Consider the following 21,627-nt stretch of genomic DNA (forward strand, 5'->3'; position numbering starts at 1 on the left):
CTCTTACTTTTCACATTCCCTTTGCTTAATTAACAAGGTTTACCTAAATGCAGTGTTCCCACTTAGCTTATACTGAATAAAGAATAGAATGTCCTATCATTAAAGGGCACTGCCCTGACAATAACACTTAAAACATTTCAAGACTGTTGGAATTAAAAATGCCTTTCTCCACACTATCTTTTAATCAAAATAATGATATACTCTTATGAGTAAACTCCAAATTGATCCCTTTATAAATTTCCAAAACTCAAAGAATATTTAAGTTATAATGCAATATGGACTTGCTTTGGACAAAAAAGTGTCTTGAAAACAAATGTATACTGTAAAATTCTAAACATCATTATTTGCTCCTCAAAGCCAATTGCTTAGAAATTTTGCAAAGTTGACTATTACATAAGGAAAGCTGAAATAAATAAATGACATTTACTAAATGAAAATGTAAAGTCACATTCCAGGAGTTTGGATTTGAGAATATTCCAAGATTTTACTTTTACCTATTATATGCTAGAATCAGATGAATATTTTCTCCATGGAGGTATAATTAGATCCAGGATTCAACCACCAGATTACTATGTTACTTTAAAAGAATATAGTTTCATAATAGAAAAAGCCCTAACTATGCTGTACAATACAGCAGCCACTACCCATATGGAGCTACTAAGCACTTGAAACGTCGCTAGTCCTGAAATGTGCTCAGGATGAGTGTAAAATACACATCAGATTTCAAAGACATGGTACAAAAAAAGTGAAACAGATCTATGATTTTTACACTAATGTTACAGTAATATTTAGATATATTAAAATTAATTTCATTTGGTTTTTTATTTTTAAAAATGTATTTTTCAATTACTATTGACAGAATATTAATTTCCCGTTATTTTGTAGCTGTTAAAGATATTAAAATTACTAGGACTACAAGTGTAACAAACATATTTCTACTGAATATTGCTGCTCTACCACTTCCTTAATTAATGGTACAATCACTTGATCCAAAAAGGAGCATGAGTAAAACACTACGTTGGGCTGTATTATTAAAGTTATAAACAACCCTATTCCTAATACTTTGAATCATCTATGTTCATGCAGTGAATAAAGCTTTAAAAGTAGACTCAGAACCACCACCCAAGGAACTGTGAGAGTTAAATAAGTTACCATTATGCACAGTGCATGTATAAATGATTAGAACAGCTGGCACATGCTAGGGAAATCAGTTGCTACTATTTTTAACACAGAAATTTAATCTTTAAATACCTACTTAAGTTTATTACATAATCATCTCTAAATGCTCTTTAAGCTCGAATGTTTCTACCATGAAGTGTTTCACTATATTTACAGCATGTGCTTATAAATTAAATGACATAAAAATACCAAAGAATTTCGGTAAGACAAGAAAATTTAGAAGCCTTGGAGTTTTTAAAGGGTGTTCACCTTATAATTAGGCTATACATACACTTTATATGATTTTCTATCTTGTTTTACAATTAAAAAATGTCAAACTTTACTAAAGCCCTAACCTTCCAAGACCAAATGAGTTTAAATAGGGCTTGGATTACTCCACATTAAACTTATAGACAAAAAAAAACCAAAAAACTAAGACACATACTTTGACACGGTTTCTAGTTTGTAAGCACATAGAAAAAAAATTCTTTTCGCTGTTTCATTAATTGAAAGTTATCAAAATGACTCCCCAGAGATAAATCACCATATATACATTCCACGATATCTACCTAGTATGACTTTTTCATCCACCCTGAATCACGGCTCTGGGTAATTATGTAGATTGCTTTAAAAGGATTATATAATTTAAGTATGTTACATTCAAGAATACTTCTACAGATCAACTTTTCAAAGGAAATCCCACAGCTTATTTAATAATCATTAGGGGTCCTATACATTTTTTAAAGCCCCAAACAAACAAAAACATTAAGATTATCAGAGATCTGACTTCTCAATTTTGGTGAATGAAATCCTTTTATGATTGACAGTGCAATACTATATCCATAGAATTGCAAAACTTAAATTTCAAAACTAACACCTTACCATTACCATAATCAACCTGTTCTGGTGCATTAAGGTCCTCCATTCAGCAGAAAGGTCAATTCATGTTAGACAATTCAAGCTCCATAGAAGGAAAAATAGAAATTTTAATTTCTTTGATGAAAAGGACCAAATGTTTAAATATTTCACCACACAAATCCCTCAGAAGGTATACATGAAGGGTTATGATTTGAAATTTAAGGTCTTCTAATTTGAATAAAAGGGATATGGATAAAAATTTAACTACTTTTCTCTACAAATAGGTACAGATAAATAATCTCCATTTCCTATGCCTTATTTCTGCTAAAAATATTTGGTGACATACTATTCTCTGAATTTAGGGAACTAAGACTTTCTTATCAGATGAAATTATTAAGGTCAGAAATTCGGGGATTCATAGGAAAAGACTTAGTTTACATAATCCTATGATGTAATGTGAATCAGCATAACTCTAAGAACATTCCATCTTTCTATATGCCTTTCATTATCCATTTAGTTTCTGATGTGTAATCTAAAGAAATCGAAATAATGTAAAATTTTTAACATTAAATATACATTGATTTATTTCAGGCAATATGTATGTGCATGTAAATGAGTGTATATTAAAAAAACACAAAAATGTACAAAACATTGTGATTTTATTCCTGTAATTTCATTAATAATGCATAAATAGCTAACGGACAGGCATCACCAATTTGACTGACCTATCTTACATACCTTGTGGAAAAAGTAGTTTCTATTTTATCTAACTCACCTAATGCCTGTTCATAAGCAAGTTAAAAATGTTATACTGGACCCTAAGTTTACACAATAAATTAATCTAATAGATACAATCAAACATTATATATATATATTTAAAAACCTAAAAGTCATTTATTTTCAAATTTTAAAACACCTGCTCAAGATGCTTTCTGGGCGAAGCGCATTGAGCTGACAATCAAAGAATCGCTAAATAAAAATATCTGTGAGACTGTCCATCAGTGCTTTATTGATGGCAGGTGTCTCATACTAGTGTATCAAAAATACATTTTAAAGAGTAAAGAAAAAATACTCTTGTTCGTTTTTTAAATTTCTTATCCCTTAGTGTCCACATTAATAAATCTTATACTCTATGTGAATTATGATGACAACATGTGAGTTATACAATGTACACTAATGCAAATCAAATAGCAAAGAACCTAACAATCTGGGAAATGCCACTCAAGCCGCTCTATTTCTGCTTTACTTATCTGGACACAAGTTTATACGTAAGTCTGGAAGGAAAAGACGGAATATTTTAGTATTTCCCAAATAATAATTAACTTTCCCACCGTGAATAAAAGTAGCACATGCAGCCCAGGCTAATTAATCTAATAGATACAATCAAACATGGGCACATGATACACACAAATGGGCAGCTACTATACAAAAACAGCAGTCCTCTGGTCTGTCTCTCATCATCCTCACAAAGGTGTTTATGTCCACGATCACAAAGGCGTTTCTCTCCACGGTAGTGTTGGCCCAACGTCCTCCACAAGGAATTGGGAGTAGACATTCTTGCACAGAAGGAAGTCTGGTTGCTTTCATTTCTGCAGCACGATTTGTTCCAATATTTATAATGATATTTCAGTGAGTCACCTATTCCTCTGCACATTCCGATCAAATGACATCCAAGAGCATCAGAAGATCATCACCCTGACTGAAAAAAGTTTAAGCACACATTTTTTCCCAAGAGGGAATGTCTTAAAAATGATCCAGGAAATAAAATCTAACATTAAAGCAGTTTTTGGAAATTCTAAATACCAATTCTTTAATCTGTAATTATAACTTCATAAGAGAACCCCAATTAAATATTAGAACATAGGTCATCTCATTTTTTTTTCAAGACAAGCTTGAAGCACATCGGTAACAAAATTAAAGGATGCTTACCCTACTCTTATGTATAAGACTTTTAGACTATTCCAATCCTACTAGACTATTCCAAGCTAATAAGGGGAAAACTAGCACAATGTATCTATAATCATTTAGTAAAATTATGAGGAAATAGGTAGAAATTCCACACATGACAAAATATACAAACAATTTAAGAATAAACAGAGCAGAGCTTCATCCGTAAATCTTAAATCCCTATTTGATTAGTAGCTCTGTGTGGGAGGCAATATGAATAGAATTTAGAGCATCAAGTCATTTAATTAGCTTTAATTTTCCTATTGATCTTAACAAACTTAAAAAAAAGAATAGGTAAGTTGCACCAAATAACCCACTGTTACGCTGTTTGCTCTAGAAGAAAAGCTGTTACCTGTATGTGAATAAAAGGCTTGGCCTGGTATGAACTCTGGGCAATCAATCAATTGAGAGAAGTCTGTTTGTGGCACCCTACGCGGAGGAGGGCCGGGAATTGGCCATTTTTCTGGTTCTATCTTTTTTCTCATTTTCTCATCCACAATTTCCACTTCTGTGCTATCTTGCAGTGCCTATAAATAGGAATTTTGAGCTATTAAAGAACTTTCATTGAAAAAATTTTAATTGCACATCCTATACTTCCAATAACTTAAAAATTATAAAAATTACCCATTTCATAGCTGAGGACCGTGAAGCTCAAAAAAATAAAGTACAGCAGTCCCCTCTTTATCTGTGGTTTTGCTTTCCACCACAGTTTCAGTTACCTACAATCAACTGTGATCTGAAAATATTAAATGAAAAATTCCAGAAATAAACAATTCATAAATTTTAAATTGTGCATGCTGTTCCGTAGTGTGAAATCTAACACTAGCCAGCTCTGTCCCATCCAGGACGTAAATCATCCCTTTGTCCAGCAGCATATGCACCCTAACCACTATTCACTTGTCCGTCATCTGGGTTATCAGATCTACTGTCACAGTACCACAGTGCTTGTTGCAGTGACTAAGTAAAACCCCTATTTTACTTAGTAATGGCCCCAAAGCACAAGAGTAGTGAGGCTGCAATTCAGATATGCCAAAGAGAAACTGTCAAGTGCTTCCTTTAAGTGTGAAAAATCATAGTACATACAATATATATGTTTCGGTACAATCCGTAGTGTTGGACATCAACTGGGGCCTTGGTCGACATCCCTCAAAGGGGGGACTACGGTAAGTTGATAAGAGCACAGACTCAGTATGAGTCAATATCAGAACTCAAATAATTTATTATCTGTCCTCCAATAAAAGTCTTAGTCACTGGCCTATGGTGCTTCCCCAAAATACCTGTGTTGTAAGTTAAGGATAAAACAAAACTAGAACAAAATGTCTTCAAAGTAGAAATTAAAGCCTTACTGATCTGAATTTTAACTAAAATTCAAGGGTACTTACCTTTTAGAAATTAAAAATACAAATTTAAAAAATTCTACATAATACTACTTTAAAAAAATTAAAGCTTGTTATATTTTTGTTGGAGAACATATATGTATTACTTTAAGAATATTACATTGCATGCCCTTAGTGTTAGTATAGTACTAACTTCTCAAGTTATATATTCCATAATCAGCTATTACCTTATAATTAGTATTAAAAATTATTTAAAAACAATCTTTTTATTTGAATCAGGATATTCACTGAAAGAGAAGAGTCTGAAATACGAGAGTAAATAAGGAAGAAATCCTACAGTAAGGGGTTTGAATTGGTGATCTATTTTTTTATTAATAACATATTCTAGTTTTGTCCACTGAACATTCTAGAAGCAATGGCACCCCAGTAGCAAACCAGTATACCTAGCATCCAGATCTTGCAACAACATGGATGAATTTGAAAAACTACAACTGAAAGAGCCATGAAACAGAAGAATTCCATTTACACAAATGTCAACAACAGGCAAAAATCAGTCAATGCTAATAGAATCAGAAAAGTGGTTTGGTTTGGGAGGGGGTCAGGTGGGGTGGGGAAGATTGACTGGAAAGGGCCACTAAGAAAATCTTAAGAGTAAAAGACTACGTCTTGTTTTGAGCAGGATTATACAATTTTCAAAACTCAAAACTGAAAACCTAAGATCTCTTCATTTTACATCACATTTATACCTGAATTTTAAAACTCCTTGAAACGTCCTATGAGTTTAAATATTTCAAAATAATGTGTTGGAAAAAGACTGCCAATAGTGTGTTGGACAGAATGTGAGGCAAGTCAAACTCTCAGCAGTGGTAATTTTAACTGGTTCAATACTTTGGAAAAATGTCCAGCAGTGACTACAAAAGCTAAGCATATATATATACGTGTGTGTGTGTGTGTGTGTGTGTGTGTGTGTAGATATAGTTTCCCATCAATTTCACAGAAAAATAAGTACATGTAGCCATCCAAAAAAATATGTACAATGATGTTCGCAACAGTATCACAAATTCAAAAGAACCCAAATCAGAAGCATGGAAAAATATACTGTTATATTTAAACAATGGAATACTACCCCAAAATGGTAATGAACAACTGCTACACACCAACAATGGATAAACCTAACAGAAATGGTGATCAAATGTCAGATATAAAAGAATACACATAATTCTCATTATGTAAAGTTTAAAAAACAGGTGAGAGAGCTTTGAAAAGCAATTGAATTTGAGGAGAGCAGTGGTCCTGACTAGAAGGGGCCACAAGAGAGCTTCGTGGGAATTTGAAAATGTTCTATATCTTAATCTAGGTGACACCACACAGGTATATACACAGGGAAAGTCATCTATAATTATATGATTTCTAATATACAGTGTATAAATTATGCTTTAATTTAAAAGAAAAAACTGGGGGCGGTAACTCCAAGTTTTATACATACATACATACATATATATATATATATATATATATATATATATATATATATATATATATATATATAGTTATTGAATGCTCTTTCAACATATGCTGTTTTTTAAAAAGGAAGGGGTATAATAGTGTATGTAGTATCATATGAACTACCCCAGGAAGAATACACAAAAAAGAAGTAACACTGATTGCCACCAAGGACGGTTTAAGCAGTTTACTATTGGAGAAAGATGGAAAGGAACCATTTCACTATGTGTCTTTTGAATCACAGGGTATTAAATCCCTATTGGGGGGGGGGGAACTAATTCAAGAAGAAAATAAAAAGAACAGAAAGTGAAACAGTCATGATTCAGGACTTAACAGGATTCTTACACAAACTGTATGATACACAAATATAAGGAAAGAATTGAGATAAGAGTTAGATATATATTTTAATTAAAACAAAACTTTGGTAATGCTAAACTCCTAAACAATGAGTTATAGTGTATAATCAATATTTCTAGGTATCTGAGATTTTTACAGACTAGGTATTAATTTTGGTCCTTTTCTTAATATTTATTATGAATAACTACTAATGCTAGACTACATAGATGTATCCCCTGGAACTAAGAGAAAGACTTGCACATGCAAAAAACCTACATGTGAGAAAAGAGTAGCATAAATTCTAAGGAGCCACAAGGTCAGCCAATTTGGAAAATAAGGTTCAAATCAGAGTAGCAGGCAGAGTTCTAAAGAATTTACATGAATTATATTCATTATTCCTCTAAGTTCTCATACTCTATGGTAGCTTATTATGTGCCCTACTTCAATAACGAGAAAATTGAAGCATGAAGACGTTAAGTAATTTGAATAGTTACACAACTAATTAGCTACAGAGCCAGGATAAATTGGATCTAACAAAAAAAGGAAGACTCAAAATAGTACTGGAACAAAAGTCAAAAATGCAGTAAGCAGGATCTACCGTACTATCCAGCAATTCCACTTCTGGGTATATACTCAAAGGAGATGAAAATAGGATTTTGAAGAAATATATGTACTCTCATGTTTACAGTAGCCAAGATATGGAAACAACTTAAATGCTCATCAATAGATAGATTTTAAACATGTGGCATACATACACAATGGCATATTATTCAGCCATGATATCCTTCCTGCCATTTGGGACAACATGGATGGACCTTGAGCACATTATGCTGAGATAAGACAGACAGAGAAAGATAAGTACTGTATGATAATCATTTATACGCGGAAGTCAAAAAAGTCAAACTCATAAAAAACAGAGTAGAATGGTGATTACCAGGGGACAGAATGTGGGAGAAACAAGATTGATGTTTAAGGGTACAAACTTGCAGCAAGTACTAAATAAACCATACAGCTCTAATGAATAGTGTAATGACTATATGCAACTATATGGTACTATATGTAGTGTGATAGATAAATGTTGCTACAACAGTAATCATGTGACAAAATATACGTATCAAAGTAAAAAAAATAAAAAAAATAAGATAAATAGAAGGAAATGGATTCAATAAGTTTATCTGTATAGACAAATTCAACCAGGGCAGATACAGATGTTAGCTAATGTATATTTGGCTTCTTTTGATATTTTTTAAGTAAAGACTTGAGCATGTTCAAATGCATATAGGAAAAAGCTGATTGAAATGAAATAAGGATAAAAGAAAGTGATCAATAGAAGCACATCTTCAAAGACTAACAATAATAGCAAATTCTTATTCAGAGCTTCCAGTGTGTGTACCAGATACTGTCATTACACATTTCATCTTCATGACAACTCTATGAAGTATATTGTCATAATTTCCACTTTAGAAAATTCTCTCTGAAGTGTGACACTGTCCAAGGTCACAGACGTACAAGGATGAAATGCAGGTTTTCAAGTCCAGTAAGTTTTTGAAGGCAGTAATCAATGATGTGAAAATTGTGCCTGAGGATTTAATGGGAATAAGAATAGACCAAAAACCATACAATAATGAAATTACAACCGGATTCCTACAGAAGTACAGAAAGAGTGGGAGAAATAGGTATCAATTTCAGTGAAAATGACAGCTTAGCTGGATCTTTACTATAGCACAGACAATGGCAGTAGTTAATAAACTCATTCTACTATAAATGTAATGATAATATTTTGTTCTAAAAATAAGCACTGCAGGAAAAAAACCTAACTTTTCTTCAAATTACAATATACAGAAACTTTATTTAAATAGTATTTATAAACATGCAATAACAGCATTGCTTGAAGTAATTTTTTTCATAATTCAAAAATCATTAATTAAATATGTATCAACAAATAACAAATTACTAGTTTATAGTGTTTTGAAAATCTAGACTTCCCTATAGCCAGTTTTTAAAGCATGGAGCACATGTGTTCAAAAAATTTGCTAAAGCATGTTAAGAAAAGGAAAAGATAAGCCAAAGATTGGGGGAAAAAATTGTAAAATAAAGGATGTGTAGCCAGAATAAAGAACTCCTACAATTCTATTATTAAAAAACACCAAACACTGCAATAAAAATATGCAAAAGATTTGAACAGACGTTTCAATAAGGTATACCAATGGCAAATAAACACATGAAAAGATGCTCAACATCATTAGTCATTAGGGAATGAAAATTAAAACCACAATGGCAAACCACTACATACCTATTATTCAAAAACTCTGACAATACCTAGTGCTGACGAGGCCATGGTTCAAATGGAACCCTCATACAAAACAGTGGAATGCAAAATGGTCAAATCCACTGTGGACAATAGGTTGGCAATTTCTTATAGTTCAAGATACACTTACGATACATTCAAGCAATCACAATCAACAATATTTACCCAACAAAAGTAAAAACATATGTCCACACAAAGACCTTTATGCTTTGTTCATAATCTCCAAAACCTGGAAACAATCTAAATCTAAATGTCTACAACAAGAGAATGGATAAACTGCAATACATCTGTACTGTGGAATACTAGTCAACAATAAGAACAAACTACATGAATGAAATCTCAAAAGCACTATGCTAAGTGAAAGAAATCAGAAAGAAAAGGCTAAAAACTATAATTTATTAACATGATATTCTGGAAAAGGCAATACATGGAAATATTATTAGTAATTTCTGAGAGTTTTCGAAGGTTAGACATTTTTTTGAGTTCTATAAAACAGAAAAAAGTCATGAGATGCAGCCTACGCCTTAGTCAATTACAAATTCTTTTCAAATTTTTTTCCTTACATTTTTAAATAGACTTTATTTTATAGAGAAGTTTTAAGATTTACAGCATAAACAAAAAGTGCAGACTGCTTTGTAACTGTTTTGTAAATGAATAATTACCTCTAATATGAGACTAAGGTTTGTAGTGAGAGCCTGAACACGGTGGAAACCAGCAATCAGGGAAATAGGCAAGAAACCTTGTTCATCCATCTTTCTCCTAAGAAAGAAGTCCCGTTCCAAATTTTCTATACTGAAGTAATATTCACTGAAAAAAGAAATAAGGAAATAAATATAAATTTCATCCATTTTTTCAATAGGAAATAAAAATATCTATTGCTTATATCAATAGCTAAAAACTATTTAAATCTGTTAATAACACTAGTATACATATTTAATATAACACTGATAGGGCAAATATAAGAAACAACAGCAAAATCCTATTGAGTTAATTTCTCTCATCCACGAGTAGAAATAAATTTAGAATAGTGATTATCTTCCAAAAAACCAACACTAACTTCTATTTAGGTCACCTTTATCTAAGTATAAAGAAGCAACCAGCATTTTATTTTAAGAGTTCAATAACTGATTTTTTTAAGTGAGTTAATTAAGTGAAAGTTTTCATTACAGTTACTTTTACTTGCTTAATTTAAGCACTAAATAACAAAGTTAAACATATGTCAACAAAGTGCCTTCCAACATTTTCCCATCACTGAGAAGAATGGTATATTGGAAGTATTCTTTGTTAAGTTGATAGAGTAGATTTACAGTTTGTTCTGTTTTCTAAACTGACACAGTAATGACATTGTTTAGCACTTCTAATCAGCACAATGCTTAGTAAAACTTTAGTGAATACAGGGAGACAGGTGCACACATACAATTATATATTTGAACAATTCAAGATCTTCCCCCTTTGTTTGATAGAACTATAAAAAACATTAAGTGTTAACAGCCAATAATTAAACAAAGAATATTTACGACACCACAAGGTACATGGGGCGAAAAATACAGAAAAAGCTTAAGACACTTTAATCTTCTCTAGGAAAGTATAGAAAGAAAGTAAATAGACAAAATGTATAACCAATAACTGCAAGTTCCAAGATACAAATATGAAGAATTTAATAATGGCATTTGAAAAACACCTGTTTAAATTATAGCCTCCATATAAAAAATGAGAATAGGATTCTAGAAAGGCTGAACAAGATAAATGGAGGAAAATGTAGAATACAAAAGAAATACATGACATCAGTGATAATATATATATGTCCTACACTTTAGTAATCCTATACTGTTTCCAAATTACAGAGAAATTTTTCAATGACGGGGCCAAATTATGAGAAAGCACACCATCTCATATATTTGGGTGTAAGGCTGGTGACTAAAGATACTCTTGAAGTATTTAGGCCAAATTCTAACTTTGAAGAAATAATCACCTATAAATGAAAACTGGCTTTGACCTATTGTACTGGGTGAAAAAATATCTTATTTTAGAAAGGTAAGTACCCAAACTGTTTCTTTATACTCTGATATTTATCCAATTACCAAAATGCAAAGCTCCTTTAAGTCAGTGAAATACTACTGACATTTCAGTAACACTAGTAAATCATTTACTCTTCTTTAATGTGGAAGAAAAAAATCTAAGTCTTGAAAAAATAAAACATTCTAGTTTTTGTTACACTTGAAACGCCCTTTTCAATACCTGATGTGATGGACACATAATACATATGCTTAAATTCTAAATTTTCAGACATTAATACATTTCATTTAGTCACAAGTTAAAACTGTTCTTAGAAAAAAACTTCTCTGAATCATTAAGACGACTTTTAACTTAGTACTTTTTGAAAACCATGATATCTAAATAAATTCATAAATCACCTTATTATCTATAGTATATATATTTTAAAACTTCTAGTGGGCTACAAACACACTCATCTATAAGTATGAATGCCACGAAAGACTGTCTTACCTAGAAACAATCAAGACCTTAAATTTTTAATATTCTGAAATCACAAACAAAAAATTAACATACATTTTCAGTTAAAATGATTTTTAAAACTCAACCATCCATAATCAGCTAAGAATTTTAGTTCAAAATACATTTAGCATAATTTTCCACAAGTACAAGGCAGTTTTTCGGTTAACTTCTCAAAGAGAAAAATCTAAACCTTAATCAATGAACCTATCTATGTATTAGAAACCTCAAAGACCCAAAGTCAAAAGCAGGACTCCTCAAATCCAGATGTCCACTAATCCAAGAATGGTAAGAGTAAAAATCCATTCTAAATCTGGTGCTCTAACATCTGCCAAAACCCTACTACTAAAATAACAAAAGGAGCCATGCCCAGTACAGTGTCTGACATTTTGTACAGTGTCCTAGGGGACACTATCATGTCCTACCTTAGAAGTTCTGGATTTTATACTGCATGATCAGAAATTTTGTCAACACTGAAGTAGCTCTGCTCCTCCCCTCACTTGTTTGAGCACATTTGAGGCCGATTATCCTGACACAGAGTTGCATGTCCACTGCCAGGTCTCAGAAGGGACCCAGTAGCAAAATTTAAAAAAAAAAAAAAAGAGAGAGAGAGAGAGAGGAATAGTGATTTGAAGTCGATGGCCACATGCCAGGCACTTTCTGCCCTTAAAAAGGCCCTTTTCTCCAGTGTTTACGTCAACTGTAACAAAAGAAGCAAGAACAAAATAAACAAGGTGCTTCATATTGTAAGCCAATCAAAACTACCATGAAAGCATCCCAGGAGGATGCCTGCTGATGCTGGTGAAGAAATTATTTTCTATTAATGGAGTAGGATCCATTTTCTTTCTTAAATAAAGATAAATATTTAACAATGCTATGCCCTTTCAAAAATAGTCTTTAGCCTTCACACTGTAAGGATAAAAAATATCGACTTTCAGAAAATCAGTTATGCAAATCACTTGGAAACATTTTTCTCACCACTAGATAAACACTATATAAATATGCAAAACACCGATATAATACTAATATGCAGAGGGGTTATTTTTTCTTAAAGACAATAGAACAAATGAATATTCTCCTAACTTCAACTTCAGTATTCAGAAAGTAACTATTGTGAGAACTAGATGACTAAGGAGTCTGAACTAAAAAATGATTAAGTAACCCATTTAATATGTGTCACAAAGAAAGACAACTTAAAAGTTAAAAAAGAGCTTGGATTCCAGTCAAGACAGCTAAGTAAACGCTGTGCCTACCTCCTCCCATGACCACCTCAAAATTACAATGAAACTACAGAACAACCATCACTGAAGTCTAGTATAGAACAGAAGTCCTATAACTAAGGAAATATAGAAGAAGCCATTTTGAGACTAGTAGGAGGGGCAGAGATGCAGAACATACTGGTTCCACACCCACGTGTGGCAGATAAAAATCAGGAGGGATCTTGGCTGCTGAGGTACTCCCTGCGGAGGGGTCCCACCCCCCCAAGCAGGCTCCCCAGGCCAGGGTTCCAGTGCTAGAGAGAAAAGTCCCTGCAACTTCTGGCTGTGAAAACCAGAGGAGATTGTGGCTGAGTGAAAAGGTGGGGTGATGGGAGTCTCAGGTTTTCCTCTTAAAGGGTCCAAGCACAGACTCACTTGCTCTGAGCTCTAGCACTGGAGCAGCAGCTCAAAAGGTGCCAGGGAAATACAGGGAGGATATTGTCTGGCTTTAGGACGAGGGCTGAGGGGCAGCTTCCTCCCAGACAGAAGTGCTGGCAGAAGCCACTGTTCTTTTGTCGAGTTCTCTCCCAACCCAGCACGCAGGGGATAACAAATCTGAGTCTCCATCAACCTAGCTAACACCGTTTTCCATGCCCTAATAATTCCCTGAGACCCTGCCTCTTCCAACTTGCAGGCTGGGCCTACATAAGCCACTTCCAGTGGCTTTTCCATACAAACGGCCTGTCTTGGCTCATGCTGCAGATTTTCCTACAATCTCTCAAAGCTTCACAAACCCCAGACAAGCAGTATCTGGCCTCGGCATGTCCCTACTTCTTGCTAAGCAGCCCCAAGCCTGCACTAGTGACAGCCAGCCTCAATTCCCAGCTTGTCCTTTTTCAGGCACTTCCAAGCCCAGCACAAATGGTAACTATCTGCAAATACAGCTCATACCAAGCAGCCCTGAGCAGGGCACAGCAGCAGCTGACCTTGGCCTGCACCAAAGTCCCTCCCAAGAGGCCCCAGAACCATCACACCCAGTGGTCAGCTTCAGACCACACCAGAATACAACCCAACGACCTCCACAAATGACACACCCAAAGGGCATACTCAGCAAGGCACCAAAGCCCCACTAAAGCGAATCCTGCTCTGTATGGTCAGCTCCTGCTCAATAGTTTCTCCACTATCGTCACAGCCAGTCCTCACAACCAATTATCATGAGGGTCAACCCCTCCCTCTGATGTGCAAACAGCAATCAAGGCCCAACTATAGCAAGAGCACACAAAACCCACACAAGGGACACACCTGAAACACCCGGTTCAGGTGACCAGGGAGACTGCACCACCAGGCCTCACAGGACACCTACTACATAAGGCCATTCTACCAAAACTGGGAGACATAGCTGCTATACCTAATACATAAAAACAAACACAGTGAGGCAGCCAAGATGAGGAGACAAAGAAACATGTTCCAAATGAAAGATCAGAACAAAGCTCCAGAGAAAGAACTAAACAGGGCTGGCCCAGTGGCTCAGCTGGTTGGAGCGCCGTGCTCTTAATGCCAAGGTTGCTGGTTCGATTTCCACATGGGTCAGTGAGCTGAGCCCTCTACAGCTAAGATTGTGAACTATGGCTATCCCATGAACAATGGCTCTCCTGTGAGCTGGGCTACCATGCGCGGCCAGCAGCTGGCAAGAGCTGCTGTGAGCTGCTGTTTACAACCGACCAACGACGGGCAACCGACTGCCTCAGCTGGGGAGAGCACAAGGCTCATAATACCAGCATGGGCCAAGGAACTGTGTCCTACACAACTAGACTGAGAAACAATGGCTTGAACTGGAGTGGGGAGTAGGGTAGAGTCAGAAGAAGGGAAAAAGAAAAAAAAAAAAAAAGAACTAGACAAGATGGAGACAAGAAGTCTACCAGAGTTCAAAACACTGCTTATAAGGGTGTTCAATTATTTCAGGTAGAACTTCAACAAAGAGATAGGAAACATAAAAATGGAGATAGAGAACATAAAAAAGAACCAGTCAGAAATGAAGAATACAATAACTGAAATAAAGAACACGTTAGAGGCAATCAATAGATTACATGAAGCACAGGATCAAACCTGTGATTTGGAAGACAAGGTAGCAGAAAACACCCAATCAGAACAGCAAAAACAAAAACAAATCTAAAAAATGATCAGAGTTTAAAGGGCCTCTGGAACAACATCAAGTGTACCAACATTTGCATCATACGAGTACCATTAAGAAGAGAGAGAGAGCAAGTAATTGAAAACCTACTTGAAGAAATAATGATGGAAAACTTCCTTAACCTGGCAAAGGAAATAGACATACAAGCCCAGGAAGCACAGAGAGTCCCAAACAAGATGAGCCCAAAGAGGCCCACTCGAAGATACATCATAATTAAAATGCCAAAAGTTAAAGACAAAGAGAGAATCTTAAAAGCAGCAAGAGAAAAGTAGTTAGTTACCTACATGGGAGCTTCTATAAGACTGTCAGCTGATTTCTCAACATAAACTTGAAGGCCAGAAGGGTTTGGCGTGAAATATTAAAGGTGATGAAAAGGACCTACAACCAAGATTACTCTACCCAGCAAAGCTATCATTGAGAATCGAAGGACAGATAAAGAGCTTCCCAGACAAGAAAAAGCTAAAGGAGTTCATCATCACCAAACTAGCATTACAGAAAATGTTAGGAGAACTTCTTTAAGAAGGAAAAAAGACTAAAATATGAGTAATAAAATGGCAATAACTACATATGTATCAAGAACTACAAAATGCAAATGGATTAAATGCTCCAATCAACAGACTGAATGGATAAGAAAACAAGACCCTTACATATGCTGCCTACAAGAGAATCAAGTCAAATCTAAAGATACACACACTGCAAGTAAAAGGATGGAAAAAGATATTTCATGAAAATAGAAACAAACAAAAAGCTGAGGTAGCAATACTTATATCAGACAAAATAGACTTTGAAACAAAGGCTATAACAAGAGACAAAGAAGGACCCAGTACTCCCACTTTTGGGTATTTATCTGAAGAAACCGAAAACACTACTTCAAAGGGACATGTGCATCCATATGTTTTACAATATCCAAGATATGGAGGCAACCTGGATGTCCATCACTGAATGAATGGATAATGAGGTGTACATATATACAATGGACTATTACTCAACCATAAAAAAGAATGAAATCTTGCCATCTGCAACAACATGGATGGACCTAGAAGGTACTGTGCTGAGTGGAGTAAGACAAATGCCATGATTTGACTTATATGTGGTGTCTTAAGAACAAAACAAATGAACAAAACAGAAACAAACTCATAGATACAGAGAACATTTTGAATGTTGCCAGATGTGAAGGGGTTTGGGGAGATCAGTGAAAAATGGGAAGGGATTATTAGAAGTACAATTCAGTAGTTACAAAATAATCACAGGGAGGTATAGCATAAGGAATAATACTGTAATAACTATGTATCATGTCAGATGGGTACTAAATTCATCAGGTGATCACTTTGTAAGTTATATACGAGGTGTGATCAAACAATACAGTGAATGTTTAAATAAAAGAAATTTATTACAGTAAAAGACACATTGCCATTAATCCCCCTCAAAATACTCCATCTTGCTTCGAACACACTCATCCCATCATTCTTGTCGCTTCCTGAAACAGTTTTGGAAATCCTCTTTCATGAAAGTCTTTAATTGCACTGTCGTCCCTGCCTTGATGTCCTGAATCAATTCAAAACATTTACCTTTCATGATCATTTTAACTTTGCGGAAGAGCCAGAAGTCACACGGTTTCAGATCTGGTGAATAAGATGGATGAAGACACACTGTAATGTTTTCACTTGACAAACATTGCCGTGTACCAGAAGTGATGTGTGACATGGAGTGTACTCATGACTGAGGATGATTTAAGGCACTTTAAAACACACCTTCTCTCAATCGCAGCTCACATCCAACTGAATGCACCAAACAAGTTGAAACTTGTCACACACTGTTACTAAGGTTTGATGTGTCGCTTCCTATATTGAAGATCCCTGCCTTTCCATTGGATGGAACTCAGCAGCAGCCTTCACCATATTTTTTGATCCTAACAGAAAGGCTCCATGTCACACATTGCTTCTGGTATGGCAACTTCTATCAAATAAAAACATTACGGTATGTCCTTCATCCACCTTATTCACTGGATCTGGCACCATGTGACTTCTGGCTCTTCCCCAAAATCAAAATAACCATGAAAGGTAAACGTTTTGAATTGATTCAGGACATTAAGGCAGCCATGACAGCGCAACTAAAGACACTCCGAAAGAGGACTTCCAGAACTGCTTCAGAAAGTGGCAAGAATGATGTAATAAGTGTGTTCTAAGCAAGGGGGATTAATGCCAATGTGTCTTTTACTGTAATAATTATTTTTAATTTAAACATTCACTATATTGTTACACCTCATAAATGTCCAATCACTATGTTGTATACCTGAAACTAATATAATATTGTAAGCAACTATAATTAAAAACAACATTTTAAATAACAAAGGTATCAAAAAAGTTAAAGAAAACTTAGAATTTTCAAATCAACTGCTAGCAAAGTCAGAAGATACTCATTTTTTGCCATTTTATATTTATTTGCAAATTTTAATAGACACATTTATTTGCAAATAAGCCAAGTTTCACTTCCTCAAGTTCAAATATATATATTGCAGTTTTATACTCTTATATTTAATCACTCATTATGCCATGACATTATAACTAATATCCTTTAAGCAGAGAAATACCTAAACAGTAGAGAAAGCAGTAGTCATATAAATAACATAAATTTTTAAATACTTTACACACTTTACTAACATTTCCTAGAAAAAAATGTAATACAAAATACTACTAAGATCCTCCAAGTTTACTAAAAAACAACTTCGAAAATGTGTTAGAACATATTCACTATCAGTGATGTTAAAGTTTGATATTGCAATAGATTTTACTATCCCATCTGCTTATATCTGATCCACTTACATTTGGCGCTTAATATACTCTTTAAGCAATGCTTCTTCCACAGGATACACCTGTACTCCTGTTCCATCATCATAGTAATACATCATACTGGTAGTGAGTTCTGTTTGAAATGGTTGATCAGTCCTTTCACCATGTTCTCGATAACCATATGAATAATCAAAGTTTACTTGATGTGAATAAGAAAAAGAAAAGTGATCACAGATTTAATAAAAAACAAAAAATCATTACTATAAAGAAAAATCCAAAGTAAAATATTTCAAGGAATGACAAATATAAAACTATCTTTATTATAAAATAATTAAGTCATTTTATGAGATAGTGGGAAAAACTAACAGAGTGCTTGCACACTTTTTTCAAAGTTCATCTAATTTAACAAAATAAAAAATGTCATACATCGAAGATTTCCTCCTCTGCCTCTTCCTCTGCCCCGTCCTCGGCCTCTTCCTCGGCCTCTAAAGGAGCCACGTATGTTACCACCCTCACTTCTCACACTGGAAACTTCATCTTGATCATCTCTCTTTTCTCTCTCACGCCTCCAACCTATTTAAAACAAAAATAATCGCAACTATGAATAACATATGAAAAAATGGTAACCACGCCTTCCCACTTTGTAACTAGTTGTTAGTACCTAGGCATTCTTCAGATAGATGCAAATTTAACAGAGCTCACAGAAATTTGTCAATATCTCCTGAGCCCACAAAAGTACTGCATATAAAAAGAGATTCTAATAAGTAAAAATAACATACTAAAATAATAAAGAAGTCCTTTGCTAAGATTGTACTGTTAAAGATAGAAGAAATTCCAAGACAGCTAAGTTTGCACTAGATATGAAACTCCTACAAAATACTTATTTTCATGAAATGTTTAAGGGAAGGATATTTCTACTTAAGTAAAAGACATTTCTTCTAAAGAAGAAATGAAAACACATTACGAAGTATTTTGATTACAGTAACATACACGTTTTTAAAAGCATAGGGGCTATATATTGAATTAATGTAAATGTCAATGATCTGATTTTAATTTTGAGTAAATTAGAGATGCAGCACAACAAAATGTCGTATTAGATAGAAAAAGTACTTATTCATTTGGAGGTAACCTCTAATAGATGTTTCAAGAATGTTTCATTATCATTTCCTGCTGTTAAAACCTGAAATAGAAACACTACCTGAGTGGAGTAAGAAAATGGAACAAAGCATCAACTGCTTTTTTCATTATGACTGCTAAATATAAATGACTTCTTATTTTCATGGACAGCAGTTTGTTAAAATCAGGTATTCTGTTTCACCCTTCACACAGTTACTGACTTAGAAAAAAATAAAACAATACATTTGAAAAATAAATGTAAGAAGGTATCTGGGAAAAGATATCTGCAACACAATATAGGAATTATATCCAGAATTCATATACAACTCATACAATTTCTTACAAACCCACAAAAGCACACATGTGCATACATGGCAACTCAATAGCAAATGGCTAAGAGACAGGTAGGGCAAACTAGGAAATGCAAATAAACAATAAACACAGAAAACGGTGCTCAGCTTTAGTGGCCATTAGAAATACGAACTAAGATAATGAAAGAACATTTCATCTGCCCCACTCTGACAAACATTTTAAGGTCCTGCAATATGAAATGTGGACCAAGACAGAAAAGGTAGAACACTTGTATACTGCTACTAAGAGCCAAAACAGGCACATTCACTTTAAAAAAAAGACACTGGAATAATTAATATATTTAAAGGTTATTATATCCTAAAGACCAGGGTTTTTCAACCTTGACACTATTGACAGATAACTCTTGAGTGTGTGTGGAAGGGCTGTCCTGTGTACTATAGGATGTTAAGCATCATCCATGACCTCTACTTACTAGATGCCAGTAGCACTCACTCACCACTCCCTGCTCAGATTGTGAAAACCAGTATTATCGCCAGACAATGCCAAATGTCCACTTGGGAGGAAAAAAAAAAAACACTCTCATTGATGATCACTGACCTAGACACTGCAATTCCTCCCAGTAATCTTTTTTTTCCAATATTTCTGCCTGAACCCACAGTAATCCTTTTTTTATGTTACACTAATATACAAGCTAAAAAAGTTTTGTAATTTAAACACAATTGTCATAAAATATTTACATAATACATATTGTACAGTTCAATTCATATGAAATTCTAGAAAGGGTAAATCTAACCTGACAGAAAGATTCATGGTTGGGGAAAGTGACAGTAATGTAAGTGTATTTTAATATATATAATTTATAACTCAGTAAGTTGACTTTTTAAAAAAGGACTCAGAAATCTGGGTCCATATCCAGGATAATTTGAGCATCAAATTAAATAATCATGGTAACAAATCACAACCCATTGAAAAAAATAAGAGGCCTGAAGTCCACACTGATAATGATGGGAAGTTGTTTTTTACAGTGGAATGACAAGTAATAAATATAGAAGGAATGACACAGAAGAAAAATCAGTATTTACAGCCATCATGGTAATAATTGAATCAGGTAAGAATCACCAATGGCAACTAAAGCTCATGTGAAAAGTCTTATGAGAAACTGGGGATTCACACATCTCAGTCTCTCCCCACAAATTACATATTAATTAGAAGAAGAGAGTATCTTTCCAATAAAAAAATCCTGAAGTACAGCAACTTAACCAAGTGTCCAAAGTTAATACCACCAATAGTGAGCTAAAACAAGATCATGTGTATTTCCATGTGATGCTCTAAGACAGAAGCGAAAGAACTATTCAAGACTAATGGAAACTAAAGAGAAAAAACAACTAAAAGCAATGTGTGATCCCAGATTAGATCCTGGAAAGGGGCGTGGGGGGGGTGGGTACTGAAGAACGTTATTGGGAAAATCTGCCGTGGATAGTCATACCATATTACTGTTCTTACAATATATACTCTTAAAGTATTTAGGGTTAAAAGGGCACAATGTCTGCAATTTACTCTCAAATAGTTTACACTATACATGGTTATTAAGACAAAGTTCTTTAGTCCTTTTTCTCATAGAATGTAACTTACTTCGTGTATCATTTCTCCTATTGTTATGTGATGCTTTATTTGCCTCAGGTTGACATCTTGAGCTGTTCCGAGATCCTGGTCTTTCTTGACTGTCTGGTCTTACATCATCTAAGTGGAGTGGTACCCACTTGTGCTTGTTGGCTTGAAGAAAACAAAATAAAACCATTTAATAACAATCATAATTTTCATTAAAGCTTTGCAATTTTGAAAGGACTCTAAATTTTAATTAAATGAGAGATTTACTTTGTCCTTAAAGGAATTATTTGTATAGTATCAAAATAATTTTCTTCTCACACAGCTCCTTAATAAACTTTTTTGTGCAAATAATATTTCTAAATATCAAGTGACAAGCCAGTGATAAAGTATCATAGGAATTCTTTGCTTTTAAGTGAAATGTTCACTCTTCATTTTAATTCTGATGGATAAGTTA

At 34.2% G+C, this 21,627-nt stretch overlaps 1 protein-coding gene across 6 annotated transcripts in view; it reads right to left on the minus strand.

The window, feature by feature from the left end:
* The window catches only part of LARP1B (La ribonucleoprotein 1B), an 87,285-nt gene that overhangs the window by 52,235 nt on the left and 13,423 nt on the right, over positions 1-21,627 (minus strand). For 5 of the 6 annotated variants that reach the window (XR_002138897.3, XM_019749018.3, XM_019749017.3 and 2 more), the window contains 5 exons: positions 21,198-21,338; positions 18,564-18,710; positions 18,171-18,336; positions 10,110-10,254; positions 4,316-4,490 (listed from right to left, as the gene is read on the minus strand). Coding sequence is in view for 5 of the 6 variants with exons in the window: in XM_019749018.3 (XP_019604577.3) it covers positions 4,316-4,490; positions 10,110-10,254; positions 18,171-18,336; positions 18,564-18,710; positions 21,198-21,338 (774 nt within the window). In the remaining variant the exon portion in view is untranslated. Of the gene's footprint in view, positions 1-2,658; positions 3,716-4,315; positions 4,491-10,109; positions 10,255-18,170; positions 18,337-18,563; positions 18,711-21,197; positions 21,339-21,627 lie in introns of those variants that run through there. The other variant, XM_019749021.3, reaches the window with a different exon arrangement.

Source organism: Rhinolophus sinicus, chromosome 15 (assembly GCF_057876585.1).
Source record: "Rhinolophus sinicus isolate RSI-liver-muscle chromosome 15, RSI-T2T, whole genome shotgun sequence".
Classification (NCBI taxonomy): domain Eukaryota; kingdom Metazoa; phylum Chordata; class Mammalia; order Chiroptera; family Rhinolophidae; genus Rhinolophus; species Rhinolophus sinicus.